The 16,735-nt window shown below is 36.3% G+C and overlaps 1 protein-coding gene across 4 annotated transcripts in view; it reads left to right on the plus strand.

Moving 5' to 3' along the window:
• Positions 1 to 16,735, plus strand: part of LOC132921874 (titin) — a 107,212-nt gene that overhangs the window by 78,944 nt on the left and 11,533 nt on the right. For all 4 annotated transcript variants that reach the window (XM_060985114.1, XM_060985112.1, XM_060985113.1 and 1 more), the window contains one exon: positions 12,080 to 16,651. In XM_060985114.1, coding sequence (XP_060841097.1) covers positions 12,080 to 16,651 — 4,572 coding nt within the window. The remainder of the gene's footprint in view (positions 1 to 12,079; positions 16,652 to 16,735) is intronic.

Genomic DNA, 16,735 nt, shown 5'->3' on the forward strand with positions numbered 1-16,735 from the left:
GAAGAAGCTACCCTTATTCCAGACGAGGCTACATCTGTCGATATTAAAACGACGACTGTTATTGAGGGTGGTAAGAAGAAGGTTACTAAAAAGAAAACAATTAAAACGGTAAAGGACGGTGTTGAAAACGTAGAGGTTATTGAATCCACACCAGAGATAACAGAGATTGTTGACGAGGAAACTAAACCATTACCCGAAATCGAATCTCTTAAACCCGCAGAAGCTACCCTTATTCCAGACGAGGCTACATCCGTCGATATTAAAACGACGACTGTTATTGAGGGTGGTAAGAAGAAGGTTACTAAAAAGAAAACAATTAAAACGGTAAAGGACGGTGTTGAAAACGTAGAGGTTATTGAATCTAAACCAGAGATAACAGAGATTGTTGACGAGGAAACTAAACCATTACCCGAAATCAAATCTCTAAAACCCGAAGAAGCTACCCTTATTCCAGACGAGGCTACATCTGTCGATATTAAAACGACGACTGTTATTGAGGGTGGTAAGAAGAAGGTTACTAAAAAGAAAACAATTAAAACGGTAAAGGACGGTGTTGAAAACGTAGAGGTTATTGAATCCACACCAGAGATAACAGAGATTGTTGACGAGGAAACTAAACCATTACCCGAAATCGAATCTATTAAACCCGAAGAAGCTACCCTTATTCCAGACGAGGCTACATCTGTCGATATTAAAACGACGACTGTTATTGAGGGTGGTAAGAAGAAGGTTACTAAAAAGAAAACAATTAAAACGGTAAAGGACGGTGTTGAAAACGTAGAGGTTATTGAATCCACACCAGAGATAACAGAGATTGTTGACGAGGAAACTAAACCATTACCCGAAATCGAATCTCTTAAACCCGAAGAAGCTACCCTTATTCCAGACGAGGCTACATCTGTCGATATTAAAACGACGACTGTTATTGAGGGTGGTAAGAAGAAGGTTACTAAAAAGAAAACAATTAAAACGGTAAAGGACGGTGTTGAAAACGTAGAGGTTATTGAATCCACACCAGAGATAACAGAGATTGTTGACGAGGAAACTAAACCATTACCCGAAATCGAATCTCTTAAACCCGAAGAAGCTACCCTTATTCCAGACGAGGCTACATCTGTCGATATTAAAACGACGACTGTTATTGAGGGTGGTAAGAAGAAGGTTACTAAAAAGAAAACAATTAAAACGGTAAAGGACGGTGTTGAAAACGTAGAGGTTATTGAATCCACACCAGAGATAACAGAGATTGTTGACGAGGAAACTAAACCATTACCCGAAATCGAATCTATTAAACCCGAAGAAGCTACCCTTATTCCAGATGAGGCTACTTCCGTCGATATTAAAACGACGACTGTTATTGAGGGTGGTAAGAAGAAGGTTACTAAAAAGAAAACAATTAAAACGGTAAAGGACGGTGTTGAAAACGTAGAGGTTATTGAATCTAAACCAGAGATAACAGAGATTGTTGACGAGGAAACTAAACCATTACCCGAAATCGAATCTCTTAAACCCGAAGAAGCTACCCTTATTCCAGACGAGGCTACATCTGTCGATATTAAAACGACGACTGTTATTGAGGGTGGTAAGAAGAAGGTTACTAAAAAGAAAACAATTAAAACGGTAAAGGACGGTGTTGAAAGCGTAGAGGTTATTGAATCTAAACCAGAGATAACAGAGATTGTTGACGAGGAAACTAAACCATTACCCGAAATCGAATCTCTTAAACCCGAAGAAGCTACCCTTATTCCAGACGAGGCTACATCTGTCGATATTAAAACGACGACTGTTATTGAGGGTGGTAAGAAGAAGGTTACTAAAAAGAAAACAATTAAAACGGTAAAGGACAGTGTTGAAAACGTAGAGGTTATTGAATCCACACCAGAGATAACAGAGATTGTTGACGAGGAAACTAAACCATTACCCGAAATCGAATCTATTAAACCCGAAGAAGCTACCCTTATTCCAGACGAGGCTACATCTGTCGATATTAAAACGACGACTGTTATTGAGGGTGGTAAGAAGAAGGTTACTAAAAAGAAAACAATTAAAACGGTAAAGGACGGTGTTGAAACCGTAGAGGTTATTGAATCCACACCAGAGATAACAGAGATTGTTGACGAGGAAACTAAACCATTACCCGAAATCGAATCTCTTAAACCCGAAGAAGCTACCCTTATTCCAGACGAGGCTACATCTGTCGATATTAAAACGACGACTGTTATTGAGGGTGGTAAGAAGAAGGTTACTAAAAAGAAAACAATTAAAACGGTAAAGGACGGTGTTGAAAACGTAGAGGTTATTGAATCCACACCAGAGATAACAGAGATTGTTGACGAGGAAACTAAACCATTACCCGAAATCGAATCTCTTAAACCCGAAGAAGCTACCCTTATTCCAGACGAGGCTACATCTGTCGATATTAAAACGACGACTGTTATTGAGGGTGGTAAGAAGAAGGTTACTAAAAAGAAAACAATTAAAACGGTAAAGGACGGTGTTGAAAACGTAGAGGTTATTGAATCCACACCAGAGATAACAGAGATTGTTGACGAGGAAACTAAACCATTACCCGAAATCGAATCTCTTAAACCCGAAGAAGCTACCCTTATTCCAGACGAGGCTACATCTGTCGATATTAAAACGACGACTGTTATTGAGGGTGGTAAGAAGAAGGTTACTAAAAAGAAAACAATTAAAACGGTAAAGGACAGTGTTGAAAACGTAGAGGTTATTGAATCCCCACCAGAGATAACAGAGATTGTTGACGAGGAAACTAAACCATTACCCGAAATCGAATCTCTTAAACCCGAAGAAGCTACCCTTATTCCAGACGAGGCTACATCTATCGATATTAAAACGACGACTGTTATTGAGGGTGGTAAGAAGAAGGTTACTAAAAAGAAAACAATTAAAACGGTAAAGGACGGTGTTGAAAACGTAGAGGTTATTGAATCCACACCAGAGATAACAGAGATTGTTGACGAGGAAACTAAACCATTACCCGAAATCGAATCTCTTAAACCCGAAGAAGCTACCCTTATTCCAGACGAGGCTACATCTGTCGATATTAAAACGACGACTGTTATTGAGGGTGGTAAGAAGAAGGTTACTAAAAAGAAAACAATTAAAACGGTAAAGGACGGTGTTGAAAGCGTAGAGGTTATTGAATCTAAACCAGAGATAACAGAGATTGTTGACGAGGAAACTAAACCATTACCCGAAATCGAATCTCTTAAACCCGCAGAAGCTACCCTTATTCCAGACGAGGCTACATCCGTCGATATTAAAACGACGACTGTTATTGAGGGTGGTAAGAAGAAGGTTACTAAAAAGAAAACAATTAAAACGGTAAAGGACGGTGTTGAAAACGTAGAGGTTATTGAATCTAAACCAGAGATAACAGAGATTGTTGACGAGGAAACTAAACCATTACCCGAAATCAAATCTCTTAAACCCGAAGAAGCTACCCTTATTCCAGACGAGGCTACATCTGTCGATATTAAAACGACGACTGTTATTGAGGGTGGTAAGAAGAAGGTTACTAAAAAGAAAACAATTAAAACGGTAAAGGACGGTGTTGAAAACGTAGAGGTTATTGAATCCACACCAGAGATAACAGAGATTGTTGACGAGGAAACTAAACCATTACCCGAAATCGAATCTATTAAACCCGAAGAAGCTACCCTTATTCCAGACGAGGCTACATCCGTCGATATTAAAACGACGACTGTTATTGAGGGTGGTAAGAAGAAGGTTACTAAAAAGAAAACAATTAAAACGGTAAAGGACGGTGTTGAAAACGTAGAGGTTATTGAATCTAAACCAGAGATAACAGAGATTGTTGACGAGGAAACTAAACCATTACCCGAAATCAAATCTCTTAAACCCGAAGAAGCTACCCTTATTCCAGACGAGGCTACATCTGTCGATATTAAAACGACGACTGTTATTGAGGGTGGTAAGAAGAAGGTTACTAAAAAGAAAACAATTAAAACGGTAAAGGACGGTGTTGAAAACGTAGAGGTTATTGAATCCACACCAGAGATAACAGAGATTGTTGACGAGGAAACTAAACCATTACCCGAAATCGAATCTCTTAAACCCGAAGAAGCTACCCTTATTGCAGACGAGGCTACATCTGTCGATATTAAAACGACGACTGTTATTGAGGGTGGTAAGAAGAAGGTTACTAAAAAGAAAACAATTAAAACGGTAAAGGACGGTGTTGAAAACGTAGAGGTTATTGAATCCACACCAGAGATAACAGAGATTGTTGACGAGGAAACTAAACCATTACCCGAAATCGAATCTATTAAACCCGAAGAAGCTACCCTTATTCCAGATGAGGCTACTTCCGTCGATATTAAAACGACGACTGTTATTGAGGGTGGTAAGAAGAAGGTTACTAAAAAGAAAACAATTAAAACGGTAAAGGACGGTGTTGAAAACGTAGAGGTTATTGAATCTAAACCAGAGATAACAGAGATTGTTGACGAGGAAACTAAACCATTACCCGAAATCGAATCTCTTAAACCCGAAGAAGCTACCCTTATTGCAGACGAGGCTACATCTGTCGATATTAAAACGACGACTGTTATTGAGGGTGGTAAGAAGAAGGTTACTAAAAAGAAAACAATTAAAACGGTAAAGGACGGTGTTGAAAGCGTAGAGGTTATTGAATCTAAACCAGAGATAACAGAGATTGTTGACGAGGAAACTAAACCATTACCCGAAATCGAATCTCTTAAACCCGCAGAAGCTACCCTTATTCCATACGAGGCTACATCCGTCGATATTAAAACGACGACTGTTATTGAGGGTGGTAAGAAGAAGGTTACTAAAAAGAAAACAATTAAAACGGTAAAGGACGGTGTTGAAAACGTAGAGGTTATTGAATCTAAACCAGAGATAACAGAGATTGTTGACGAGGAAACTAAACCATTACCCGAAATCAAATCTCTTAAACCCGAAGAAGCTACCCTTATTCCAGACGAGGCTACATCTGTCGATATTAAAACGACGACTGTTATTGAGGGTGGTAAGAAGAAGGTTACTAAAAAGAAAACAATTAAAACGGTAAAGGACGGTGTTGAAAACGTAGAGGTTATTGAATCCACACCAGAGATAACAGAGATTGTTGACGAGGAAACTAAACCATTACCCGAAATCGAATCTATTAAACCCGAAGAAGCTACCCTTATTCCAGATGAGGCTACTTCCGTCGATATTAAAACGACGACTGTTATTGAGGGTGGTAAGAAGAAGGTTACTAAAAAGAAAACAATTAAAACGGTAAAGGACGGTGTTGAAAACGTAGAGGTTATTGAATCTAAACCAGAGATAACAGAGATTGTTGACGAGGAAACTAAACCATTACCCGAAATCGAATCTCTTAAACCCGAAGAAGCTACCCTTATTCCAGACGAGGCTACATCTGTCGATATTAAAACGACGACTGTTATTGAGGGTGGTAAGAAGAAGGTTACTAAAAAGAAAACAATTAAAACGGTAAAGGACGGTGTTGAAAGCGTAGAGGTTATTGAATCTAAACCAGAGATAACAGAGATTGTTGACGAGGAAACTAAACCATTACCCGAAATCGAATCTCTTAAACCCGCAGAAGCTACCCTTATTCCAGACGAGGCTACATCCGTCGATATTAAAACGACGACTGTTATTGAGGGTGGTAAGAAGAAGGTTACTAAAAAGAAAACAATTAAAACGGTAAAGGACGGTGTTGAAAACGTAGAGGTTATTGAATCTAAACCAGAGATAACAGAGATTGTTGACGAGGAAACTAAACCATTACCCGAAATCAAATCTCTTAAACCCGAAGAAGCTACCCTTATTCCAGACGAGGCTACATCTGTCGATATTAAAACGACGACTGTTATTGAGGGTGGTAAGAAGAAGGTTACTAAAAAGAAAACAATTAAAACGGTAAAGGACGGTGTTGAAAGCGTAGAGGTTATTGAATCTAAACCAGAGATAACAGAGATTGTTGACGAGGAAACTAAACCATTACCCGAAATCGAATCTCTTAAACCCGAAGAAGCTACCCTTATTCCAGACGAGGCTACATCTGTCGATATTAAAACGACGACTGTTATTGAGGGTGGTAAGAAGAAGGTTACTAAAAAGAAAACAATTAAAACGGTAAAGGACGGTGTTGAAAGCGTAGAGGTTATTGAATCCACACCAGAGATAACAGAGATTGTTGACGAGGAAACTAAACCATTACCCGAAATCGAATCTATTAAACCCGAAGAAGCTACCCTTATTCCAGATGAGGCTACTTCCATCGATATTAAAACGACGACTGTTATTGAGGGTGGTAAGAAGAAGGTTACTAAAAAGAAAACAATTAAAACGGTAAAGGACGGTGTTGAAAACGTAGAGGTTATTGAATCCACACCAGAGATAACAGAGATTGTTGACGAGGAAACTAAACCATTACCCGAAATCGAATCTATTAAACCCGAAGAAGCTACCCTTATTCCAGACGAGGCTACATCTGTCGATATTAAAACGACGACTGTTATTGAGGGTGGTAAGAAGAAGGTTACTAAAAAGAAAACAATTAAAACGGTAAAGGACGGTGTTGAAAACGTAGAGGTTATTGAATCCACACCAGAGATAACAGAGATTGTTGACGAGGAAACTAAACCATTACCCGAAATCGAATCTCTTAAACCCGAAGAAGCTACCCTTATTGCAGACGAGGCTACATCTGTCGATATTAAAACGACGACTGTTATTGAGGGTGGTAAGAAGAAGGTTACTAAAAAGAAAACAATTAAAACGGTAAAGGACGGTGTTGAAAACGTAGAGGTTATTGAATCCACACCAGAGATAACAGAGATTGTTGACGAGGAAACTAAACCATTACCCGAAATCGAATCTCTTAAACCCGAAGAAGCTACCCTTATTCCAGACGAGGCTACATCTGTCGATATTAAAACGACGACTGTTATTGAGGGTGGTAAGAAGAAGGTTACTAAAAAGAAAACAATTAAAACGGTAAAGGACGGTGTTGAAAACGTAGAGGTTATTGAATCCACACCAGAGATAACAGAGATTGTTGACGAGGAAACTAAACCATTACCCGAAATCGAATCTATTAAACCCGAAGAAGCTACCCTTATTCCAGATGAGGCTACTTCCGTCGATATTAAAACGACGACTGTTATTGAGGGTGGTAAGAAGAAGGTTACTAAAAAGAAAACAATTAAAACGGTAAAGGACGGTGTTGAAAACGTAGAGGTTATTGAATCCACACCAGAGATAACAGAGATTGTTGACGAGGAAACTAAACCATTACCCGAAATCGAATCTCTTAAACCCGAAGAAGCTACCCTTATTCCAGACGAGGCTACATCTGTCGATATTAAAACGACGACTGTTATTGAGGGTGGTAAGAAGAAGGTTACTAAAAAGAAAACAATTAAAACGGTAAAGGACGGTGTTGAAAACGTAGAGGTTATTGAATCCACACCAGAGATAACAGAGATTGTTGACGAGGAAACTAAACCATTACCCGAAATCGAATCTCTTAAACCCGAAGAAGCTACCCTTATTCCAGACGAGGCTACATCTGTCGATATTAAAACGACGACTGTTATTGAGGGTGGTAAGAAGAAGGTTACTAAAAAGAAAACAATTAAAACGGTAAAGGACGGTGTTGAAAGCGTAGAGGTTATTGAATCTAAACCAGAGATAACAGAGATTGTTGACGAGGAAACTAAACCATTACCCGAAATCGAATCTCTTAAACCCGAAGAAGCTACCCTTATTCCAGACGAGGCTACATCTGTCGATATTAAAACGACGACTGTTATTGAGGGTGGTAAGAAGAAGGTTACTAAAAAGAAAACAATTAAAACGGTAAAGGACGGTGTTGAAAGCGTAGAGGTTATTGAATCTAAACCAGAGATAACAGAGATTGTTGACGAGGAAACTAAACCATTACCCGAAATCGAATCTCTTAAACCCGAAGAAGCTACCCTTATTCCAGACGAGGCTACATCTGTCGATATTAAAACGACGACTGTTATTGAGGGTGGTAAGAAGAAGGTTACTAAAAAGAAAACAATTAAAACGGTAAAGGACGGTGTTGAAAGCGTAGAGGTTATTGAATCCACACCAGAGATAACAGAGATTGTTGACGAGGAAACTAAACCATTACCCGAAATCGAATCTATTAAACCCGAAGAAGCTACCCTTATTCCAGATGAGGCTACTTCCGTCGATATTAAAACGACGACTGTTATTGAGGGTGGTAAGAAGAAGGTTACTAAAAAGAAAACAATTAAAACGGTAAAGGACGGTGTTGAAAACGTAGAGGTTATTGAATCCACACCAGAGATAACAGAGATTGTTGACGAGGAAACTAAACCATTACCCGAAATCGAATCTATTAAACCCGAAGAAGCTACCCTTATTCCAGATGAGGCTACTTCCGTCGATATTAAAACGACGACTGTTATTGAGGGTGGTAAGAAGAAGGTTACTAAAAAGAAAACAATTAAAACGGTAAAGGACGGTGTTGAAAACGTAGAGGTTATTGAATCTAAACCAGAGATAACAGAGATTGTTGACGAGGAAACTAAACCATTACCCGAAATCGAATCTCTTAAACCCGAAGAAGCTACCCTTATTCCAGACGAGGCTACTTCCGTCGATATTAAAACGACGACTGTTATTGAGGGTGGTAAGAAGAAGGTTACTAAAAAGAAAACAATTAAAACGGTAAAGGACAGTGTTGAAAACGTAGAGGTTATTGAATCCACACCAGAGATAACAGAGATTGTTGACGAGGAAACTAAACCATTACCCGAAATCGAATCTATTAAACCCGAAGAAGCTACCCTTATTCCAGATGAGGCTACTTCCGTCGATATTAAAACGACGACTGTTATTGAGGGTGGTAAGAAGAAGGTTATTAAAAAGAAAACAATTAAAACGGTAAAGGACGGTGTTGAAAGCGTAGAGGTTATTGAATCTAAACCAGAGATAACAGAGATTGTTGACGAGGAAACTAAACCATTACCCGAAATCGAATCTCTTAAACCCGATGAAGCTACCCTTATTGCAGACGAGGCTACATCTGTCGATATTAAAACGACGACTGTTATTGAGGGTGGTAAGAAGAAGGTTACTAAAAAGAAAACAATTAAAACGGTAAAGGACGGTGTTGAAAACGTAGAGGTTATTGAATCCACACCAGAGATAACAGAGATTGTTGACGAGGAAACTAAACCATTACACGAAATCGAATCTCTTAAACCCGAAGAAGCTACCCTTATTCCAGAGGAGGCTACATCTGTCGATATTAAAACGACGACTGTTATTGAGGGTGGTAAGAAGAAGGTTACTAAAAAGAAAACAATTAAAACGGTAAAGGCCGGTGTTGAAAACGTAGAGGTTATTGAATCCACACCAGAGATAACAGAGATTGTTGACGAGGAAACTAAACCATTACCCGAAATCGAATCTCTTAAACCCGAAGAAGCTACCCTTATTGCAGACGAGGCTACATCTGTCGATATTAAAACGACGACTGTTATTGAGGGTGGTAAGAAGAAGGTTACTAAAAAGAAAACAATTAAAACGGTAAAGGACGGTGTTGAAAACGTAGAGGTTATTGAATCCACACCAGAGATAACAGAGATTGATGACGAGGATACTAAACCATTACCCGAAATCGAAGCTCTTAAACCCGAAGAAGCTACCCTTATTCCAGATGAGACTACATCTGTCGATATTAAATCGACGACTGTTATTGAGGGTGGTAAGAAGAAGGTTACTAAAAAGAAAACAATTAAAACGGTAAAGGACGGTGTTGAAAACGTAGAGGTTATTGAATCTAAACCAGAGATAACAGAGATTGTTGACGAGGAAACTAAACCATTACCCGAAATCGAATCTCTTAAACCCGAAGAAGCTACTCTTATTGCAGACGAGGCTACATCTGTCGATATTAAAACGACGACTGTTATTGAGGGTGGTAAGAAGAAGGTTACTAAAAAGAAAACAATTAAAACGGTAAAGGACGGTGTTGAAAACGTAGAGGTTATTGAATCCACACCAGAGATAACAGAGATTGTTGACGAGGAAACTAAACCATTACCCGAAATCGAATCTCTTAAACCCGAAGAAGCTACCCTTATTCCAGACGAGGCTACATCTGTCGATATTAAAACGACGACTGTTATTGAGGGTGGTAAGAAGAAGGTTACTAAAAAGAAAACAATTAAAACGGTAAAGGACGGTGTTGAAAACGTAGAGGTTATTGAATCCACACCAGAGATAACAGAGATGGTCGACGAGGAAACTAAACCATTACCCGAAATCGAATCTCTAAAACCCGAAGAAGCTACCCTTATTCCAGACGAGGCTACATCCGTCGATATTAAAACGACGACTGTTATTGAGGGTGGTAAGAAGAAGGTTACTAAAAAGAAAACAATTAAAACGGTAAAGGACGGTGTTGAAAACGTAGAGGTTATTGAATCCACACCAGAGATAACAGAGATTGATGACGAGGATACTAAACCATTACCCGAAATCGAATCTCTTAAACCCGAAGAAGCTACCCTTATTCCAGACGAGGCTACATCTGTCGATATTAAAACGACGACTGTTATTGAGGGTGGTAAGAAGAAGGTTACTAAAAAGAAAACATTTAAAACGGTAAAGGACGGTGTTGAAAACGTAGAGGTTATTGAATCCACACCAGAGATAACAGAGATTGTTGACGAGGAAACTAAACCATTACCCGAAATCGAATCTCTTAAACCCAAAGAAGCTACCCTTATTCCAGATGAGGCTACTTCCGTCGATATTAAAACGACGACTGTTATTGAGGGTGGTAAGAAGAAGGTTACTAAAAAGAAAACAATTAAAACGGTAAAGGACAGTGTTGAAAACGTAGAGGTTATTGAATCTAAACCAGAGATAACAGAGATTGTTGACGAGGAAACTAAACCATTACCTGAAATCGAATCTCTTAAACCCGAAGAAGCTACCCTAATTCCAGACGAGGCTACATCTGTCGATATTAAAACGACGACTGTTATTGAGGGTGGTAAGAAGAAGGTTACTAAAAAGAAAACAATTAAAACGGTAAAGGGCGGTGTTGAAAACGTAGAGGTTATTGAATCTAAACCAGAGATAACAGAGATTGTTGACGAGGAAACTAAACCATTACCCGAAATCGAATCTCTTAAACCCGAAGAAGCTACCCTTATTGCAGACGAGGCTACATCTGTCGATATTAAAACGACGACTGTTATTGAGGGTGGTAAGAAGAAGGTTACTAAAAAGAAAACAATTAAAACGGTAAAGGACGGTGTTGAAAACGTAGAGGTTATTGAATCTAAACCAGAGATAACAGAGATTGTTGACGAGGAAACTAAACCATCACCTGATTTACATACTCATTATGTAAAAAATCCTTCTTATACTTCTGATTTTCATCCTTCTCAAAAGCCCATTACATGTTTTTATGATGACACATCACTCACAAATGATAAAGTACCACATGATGATATACATTCTACATCACCGGTTTATATTTCAGACAATCACAAGTCAGGTATTGTATATTTTTAAATATGCACAAATTGGTTTATCTGATTCATACCGTGAATGTTTTTATTTTGTTTTATTGTTTTACACTATGTATGTCTGATTATAACATTATTCTTTTATTTTAATTATTTATGTTTACTTTTGGATCTAATCAATTATAAATTTGTTTATATTTTGTCTCCTTCTTTACAAATATATATATTATTATTTTTTTTAGTTTTAAAAATTTTCCTTCAAATTAATTTTCTTTATTGTGATTTATAAATTTTTATTTTAATAACATTATTTGTGTAGGTTTTTTTACTTTCGTTAGGTATTTTAAATAAGTATTCTTTTTACTATTCTATATTTATAATTATTTTAATTTGCCTATACACCTTCTATGTCACAATTTCATTTTATCATATTTAATTTAATTTTTACTAACCAATTAACTTCTCTTTTAATATTATCATGAATTCTGAAATTTGTTTATTGTTAATTTCAGATGAACCAAGTACTGATAGTTTAAAAGAAGATTTTATTGACGAAAACATCGAATTTTCCTTAAATTCAACTGAAAGTATACCTGTAACAAATCTTGTGGATACTTCATTAATTGAACAAACCAAAGTTATCGATAACATTCAAACACCTACTTTTAATGAAGTAGATATAAAAGAAGCTTTTATGACTTTGAAACCAAGAAAAAGAATGTCATTAACTGATGAAGAAGAAGTTGTTAATGTTACTTATATTCCAAAACAGTCCAAGCCTAAAGAAGTTATAGAACAAGAATTTAGCATAAAAGCTCACACTTATGAAGAGGAAGAAATTTCTATGACAGGCAACGTAAAATTACATAGAAAGTCAACAGTGGAATCTCCTGAACAATCTTTAACTATTAATGAAATTGGAATTAATCAAAATAATGAAGAAGATCTTGAAAAACCTTATGTACATACAGAAGAAATACGTAATTCTGCAGATGAATTTCCACAAGAAATAATTGGAGAACCTATAATAATTGAAGAATGTACTATAGATAAACCTTCAACAGAGATATTACACGATGATCAAAGTATATCTGTTATACCAGATGTAAAAGTTGAACCTATACGTAAACAATCAATTAAAAAAGAAGAAGCAACAGTTGAGATAACTTCCAAAAAAGTCAAACCTATAGTATCAGAAGAGGAACAGCCTTTAGAGGAAATTGAAATCAAAATTAAACATCAAAGTAAACCTTCCCTTAAGAAACCGGAAGAAAGTTCTATTGTAGTTAAACGACTAAAGAAAAAAGAAGAAAAGCCACAAGAACCAACTGAAGAAGTTATTTCTATTAAAGAAATAAAAGATAAACCAGAAGAAATTCAACCGATATCTGAAACAGTTGATGTGCAAATAGAACCTAAACGTAAACCATCGATTAAAAATGAAGAAGCTGCAGATGAGATAACTATTGAAAAAGTTGAAACTATCGTACAAGAAGAACTGCCCTTAGAGGAAGTTGAGGTTAAATTAAAACCCAAACGAAAACCTTCTCTTAAAAAGGAAATTAAAGAGAAATCACCCGAAGAAAGTTCTGTTGTAGTTAAACGACCAAAGAAAAAAGAGGCAGTACCACAAGAACAAGAACCAACTGAAAAAATTATTTCTATTAAAGAAATAAAAGAAAAACCAGAAGAAATTCAACCGATATCTGAAACGGTTGATGTGAAAATAGAACCTAAACGTAAACCATCGATTAAAAATGAAGAAGCTGCAGATGAGATAACCATTGAAAAAGTTGAAACTATCGTACAAGAAGAACAGCCCTCAGAGGAAGTTGAGGTTAAATTAAAACCCAAACGAAAACCTTCTCTTAAAAAAGAAATTAAAGAGAAATCACCCGAAGAAAGTTCTGTTGTAGTTAGACGACCAAAGAAAAAAGAGGCAGTACCACAAGAACAAGAACCAACTGAAGAAATTATTTCTATTAAAGAAATAAAAAATAAACCAGAAGAAATTCAACCAATATCTGAAACGGTTGATGTGAAAATAGAACCTAAACGTAAACCATCGATTAAAAATGAAGAAGCTGCAGATGAGATAACCATTGAAAAAGTTGAAACTATCGTACAAGAAGAACAGCCCTCAGAGGAAGTTGAGGTTAAATTAAAACCCAAACGAAAACCTTCTCTTAAAAAGGAAATTAAAGAAAAATCACCTGAAGAAAGTTCTGTTGTAGTTAAACGCCCAAAGAAAAAAGAGACAGTACCACAAGAACAAGAACCAACTGAAGAAGTCTTTATTATTAAAGAATTAAAAGATAAACCAGAAGAAATTCAACAGATATCTGAAACGGTTGATGTGAAAATAGAAACTAAACGTAAACCATCAATTAAAAAAGAGGAAGCTGTAGATGAGATAACTATTGAAAAAGTTGAAACTATCGCACAAGAAGAAGTACAACCCTCAGAGGAAGTTGAGGTTAAATTAAAACCCAAACGAAAACCTTCTCTTAAAAAGGAAATTAAAGAGAAATCACCTGAAGAAAGTTCTGTTGTAGTTAAACGCCCAAAGAAAAAAGAGGCAGTACCACAAGAACAAGAACCAACTGAAGAAGTCTTTATTATTAAAGAAATAAAAGATAAACCAGAAGAAATTCAACAGATATCTGAAACGGTTGATGTGAAAATAGAAACTAAACGTAAACCATCAATTAAAAATGAAGAAGCTGCAGATGAGATAACTATTAAAAAAAACGAAACTATCGTACAAGAAGAAGAACAGCCCTCAGAGGAAGTTGAGGTCAAACTAAAACCTAAACGTAAACCTTCTCTTAAGAAAGAAACTAAAGAGCAGTCACCCGAAGAAAGTTCTTTTGTTGTTAAACGACCAAAGAAAAAAGAAGAAGTGCCACAAGAACAAGAACCAACTGAAGAAGAATTTACTATTAAAGAAATAAAAGATAAACCAGAAGAAATTCAACAGATATCTGAAACGGTTGATGTGAAAATAGAAACTAAACGTAAACCATCAATTAAAAATGAAGAAGCTGCAGATGAGATAACTATTAAAAAAGTCGAAACTATCGTACAAGAAGAAGAACAGCCCTCAGAGGAAGTTGAGGTCAAACTAAAACCTAAACGTAAACCTTCTCTTAAGAAAGAAACTAAAGAGCAGTCACCCGAAGAAAGTTCTTTTGTTGTTAAACGACCAAAGAAAAAAGAAGAAGTGCCACAAGAACAAGAACCAACTGAAGAAGAATTTACTATTAAAGAAATAAAAGATAAACCAGAAGAAATTCAACAGATATCTGAAACGGTTGATGTGAAAATAGAAACTAAACGTAAACCATCAATTAAAAATGAAGAAGCTGCAGATGAGATAACTATTAAAAAAGTCGAAACTATCGTACAAGAAGAAGAACAACCCTCAGAGGAAGTTGAGGTCAAACTAAAACCTAAACGAAAACCTTCTCTTAAGAAAGAAACTAAAGAGCAGTCACCCGAAGAAAGTTCTTTTGTTGTTAAACGACCAAAGAAAAAAGAAGAAGTGCCACAAGAACAAGAACCAACTGAAGAAGAATTTACTATTAAAGAAATAAAAGATAAACCAGAAGAAATTCAACAGATATCTGAAACGGTTGATGTGAAAATAGAAACTAAACGTAAACCATCAATTAAAAATGAAGAAGCTGCAGATGAGATAACTATTAAAAAAGTCGAAACTATCGTACAAGAAGAAGAACAACCCTCAGAGGAAGTTGAGGTCAAACTAAAACCTAAACGAAAACCTTCTCTTAAGAAAGAAACTAAAGAGCAGTCACCCGAAGAAAGTTCTTTTGTTGTTAAACGACCAAAGAAAAAAGAAGAAGTGCCACAAGAACAAGAACCAACTGAAGAAGAATTTACTATTAAAGAAATAAAAGATAAACCAGAAGAAATTCAACAGATATCTGAAACGGTTGATGTGAAAATAGAAACTAAACGTAAACCATCAATTAAAAATGAAGAAGCTGCAGATGAGATAACTATTAAAAAAGTCGAAACTATCGTACAAGAAGAAGAACAGCCCTCAGAGGAAGTTGAGGTCAAACTAAAACCTAAACGTAAACCTTCTCTTAAGAAAGAAACTAAAGAGCAGTCACCCGAAGAAAGTTCTTTTGTTGTTAAACGACCAAAGAAAAAAGAAGAAGTGCCACAAGAACAAGAACCAACTGAAGAAGAATTTACTATTAAAGAAATAAAAGATAAACCAGAAGAAATTCAACAGATATCTGAAACGGTTGATGTGAAAATAGAAACTAAACGTAAACCATCAATTAAAAATGAAGAAGCTGCAGATGAGATAACTATTAAAAAAGTCGAAACTATCGTACAAGAAGAAGAACAGCCCTCAGAGGAAGTTGAGGTCAAACTAAAACCTAAACGTAAACCTTCTCTTAAGAAAGAAACTAAAGAGCAGTCACCCGAAGAAAGTTCTTTTGTTGTTAAACGACCAAAGAAAAAAGAAGAAGTGCCACAAGAACAAGAACCAACTGAAGAAGAATTTACTATTAAAGAAATAAAAGATAAACCAGAAGAAATTCAACAGATATCTGAAACGGTTGATGTGAAAATTGAACCTAAACGTAAACCCTCATTTAAAAAAGAAGAAGCGGCAGATGAGATAACTATTGTTAAAGAAGAAGAACAACCCATAGAGGAAATTGAGGTCAAATTAAAATCTAAACGTAAACCTTCTCTTAAAGATCAATCTAAAGAGAAATCTCCCGATGAAGCTTCTGTTATAGTTAAACGTCCGAAGAAAAAATTAGAAAAACCGATAGAAGTAGATGAGACTGATGATGTGTATACATTTAAAAAAACACTAGAGAAGCCTCGGATGTTGAACGATGAATTCTCTGAAACTGTAGAATTTAAAGTAAAACCTAAACAAAGTTCGTCGTCTTATAATGTGGATGAAGGAACTGAGGAGTTATTTAAAATTGATTTAAAACCCAAAAAGGAATTACAAGATATAATTATTTACGAAGAAGAGTCGTTAGATTTTAAGGTTAAACGAAAACCTTCTATACAGTCTTTCAGCCAAGGTATGTAGGTTTTTAATTATTTTATAAATATTGAGTAGTATAAAGTAGATAACTAAATTTATTTTTACTATATTCTAATCATAA

The sequence above is a fragment of the Rhopalosiphum padi genome, chromosome 2, assembly GCF_020882245.1.
Source record: "Rhopalosiphum padi isolate XX-2018 chromosome 2, ASM2088224v1, whole genome shotgun sequence".
Lineage (NCBI taxonomy): Eukaryota > Metazoa > Arthropoda > Insecta > Hemiptera > Aphididae > Rhopalosiphum > Rhopalosiphum padi.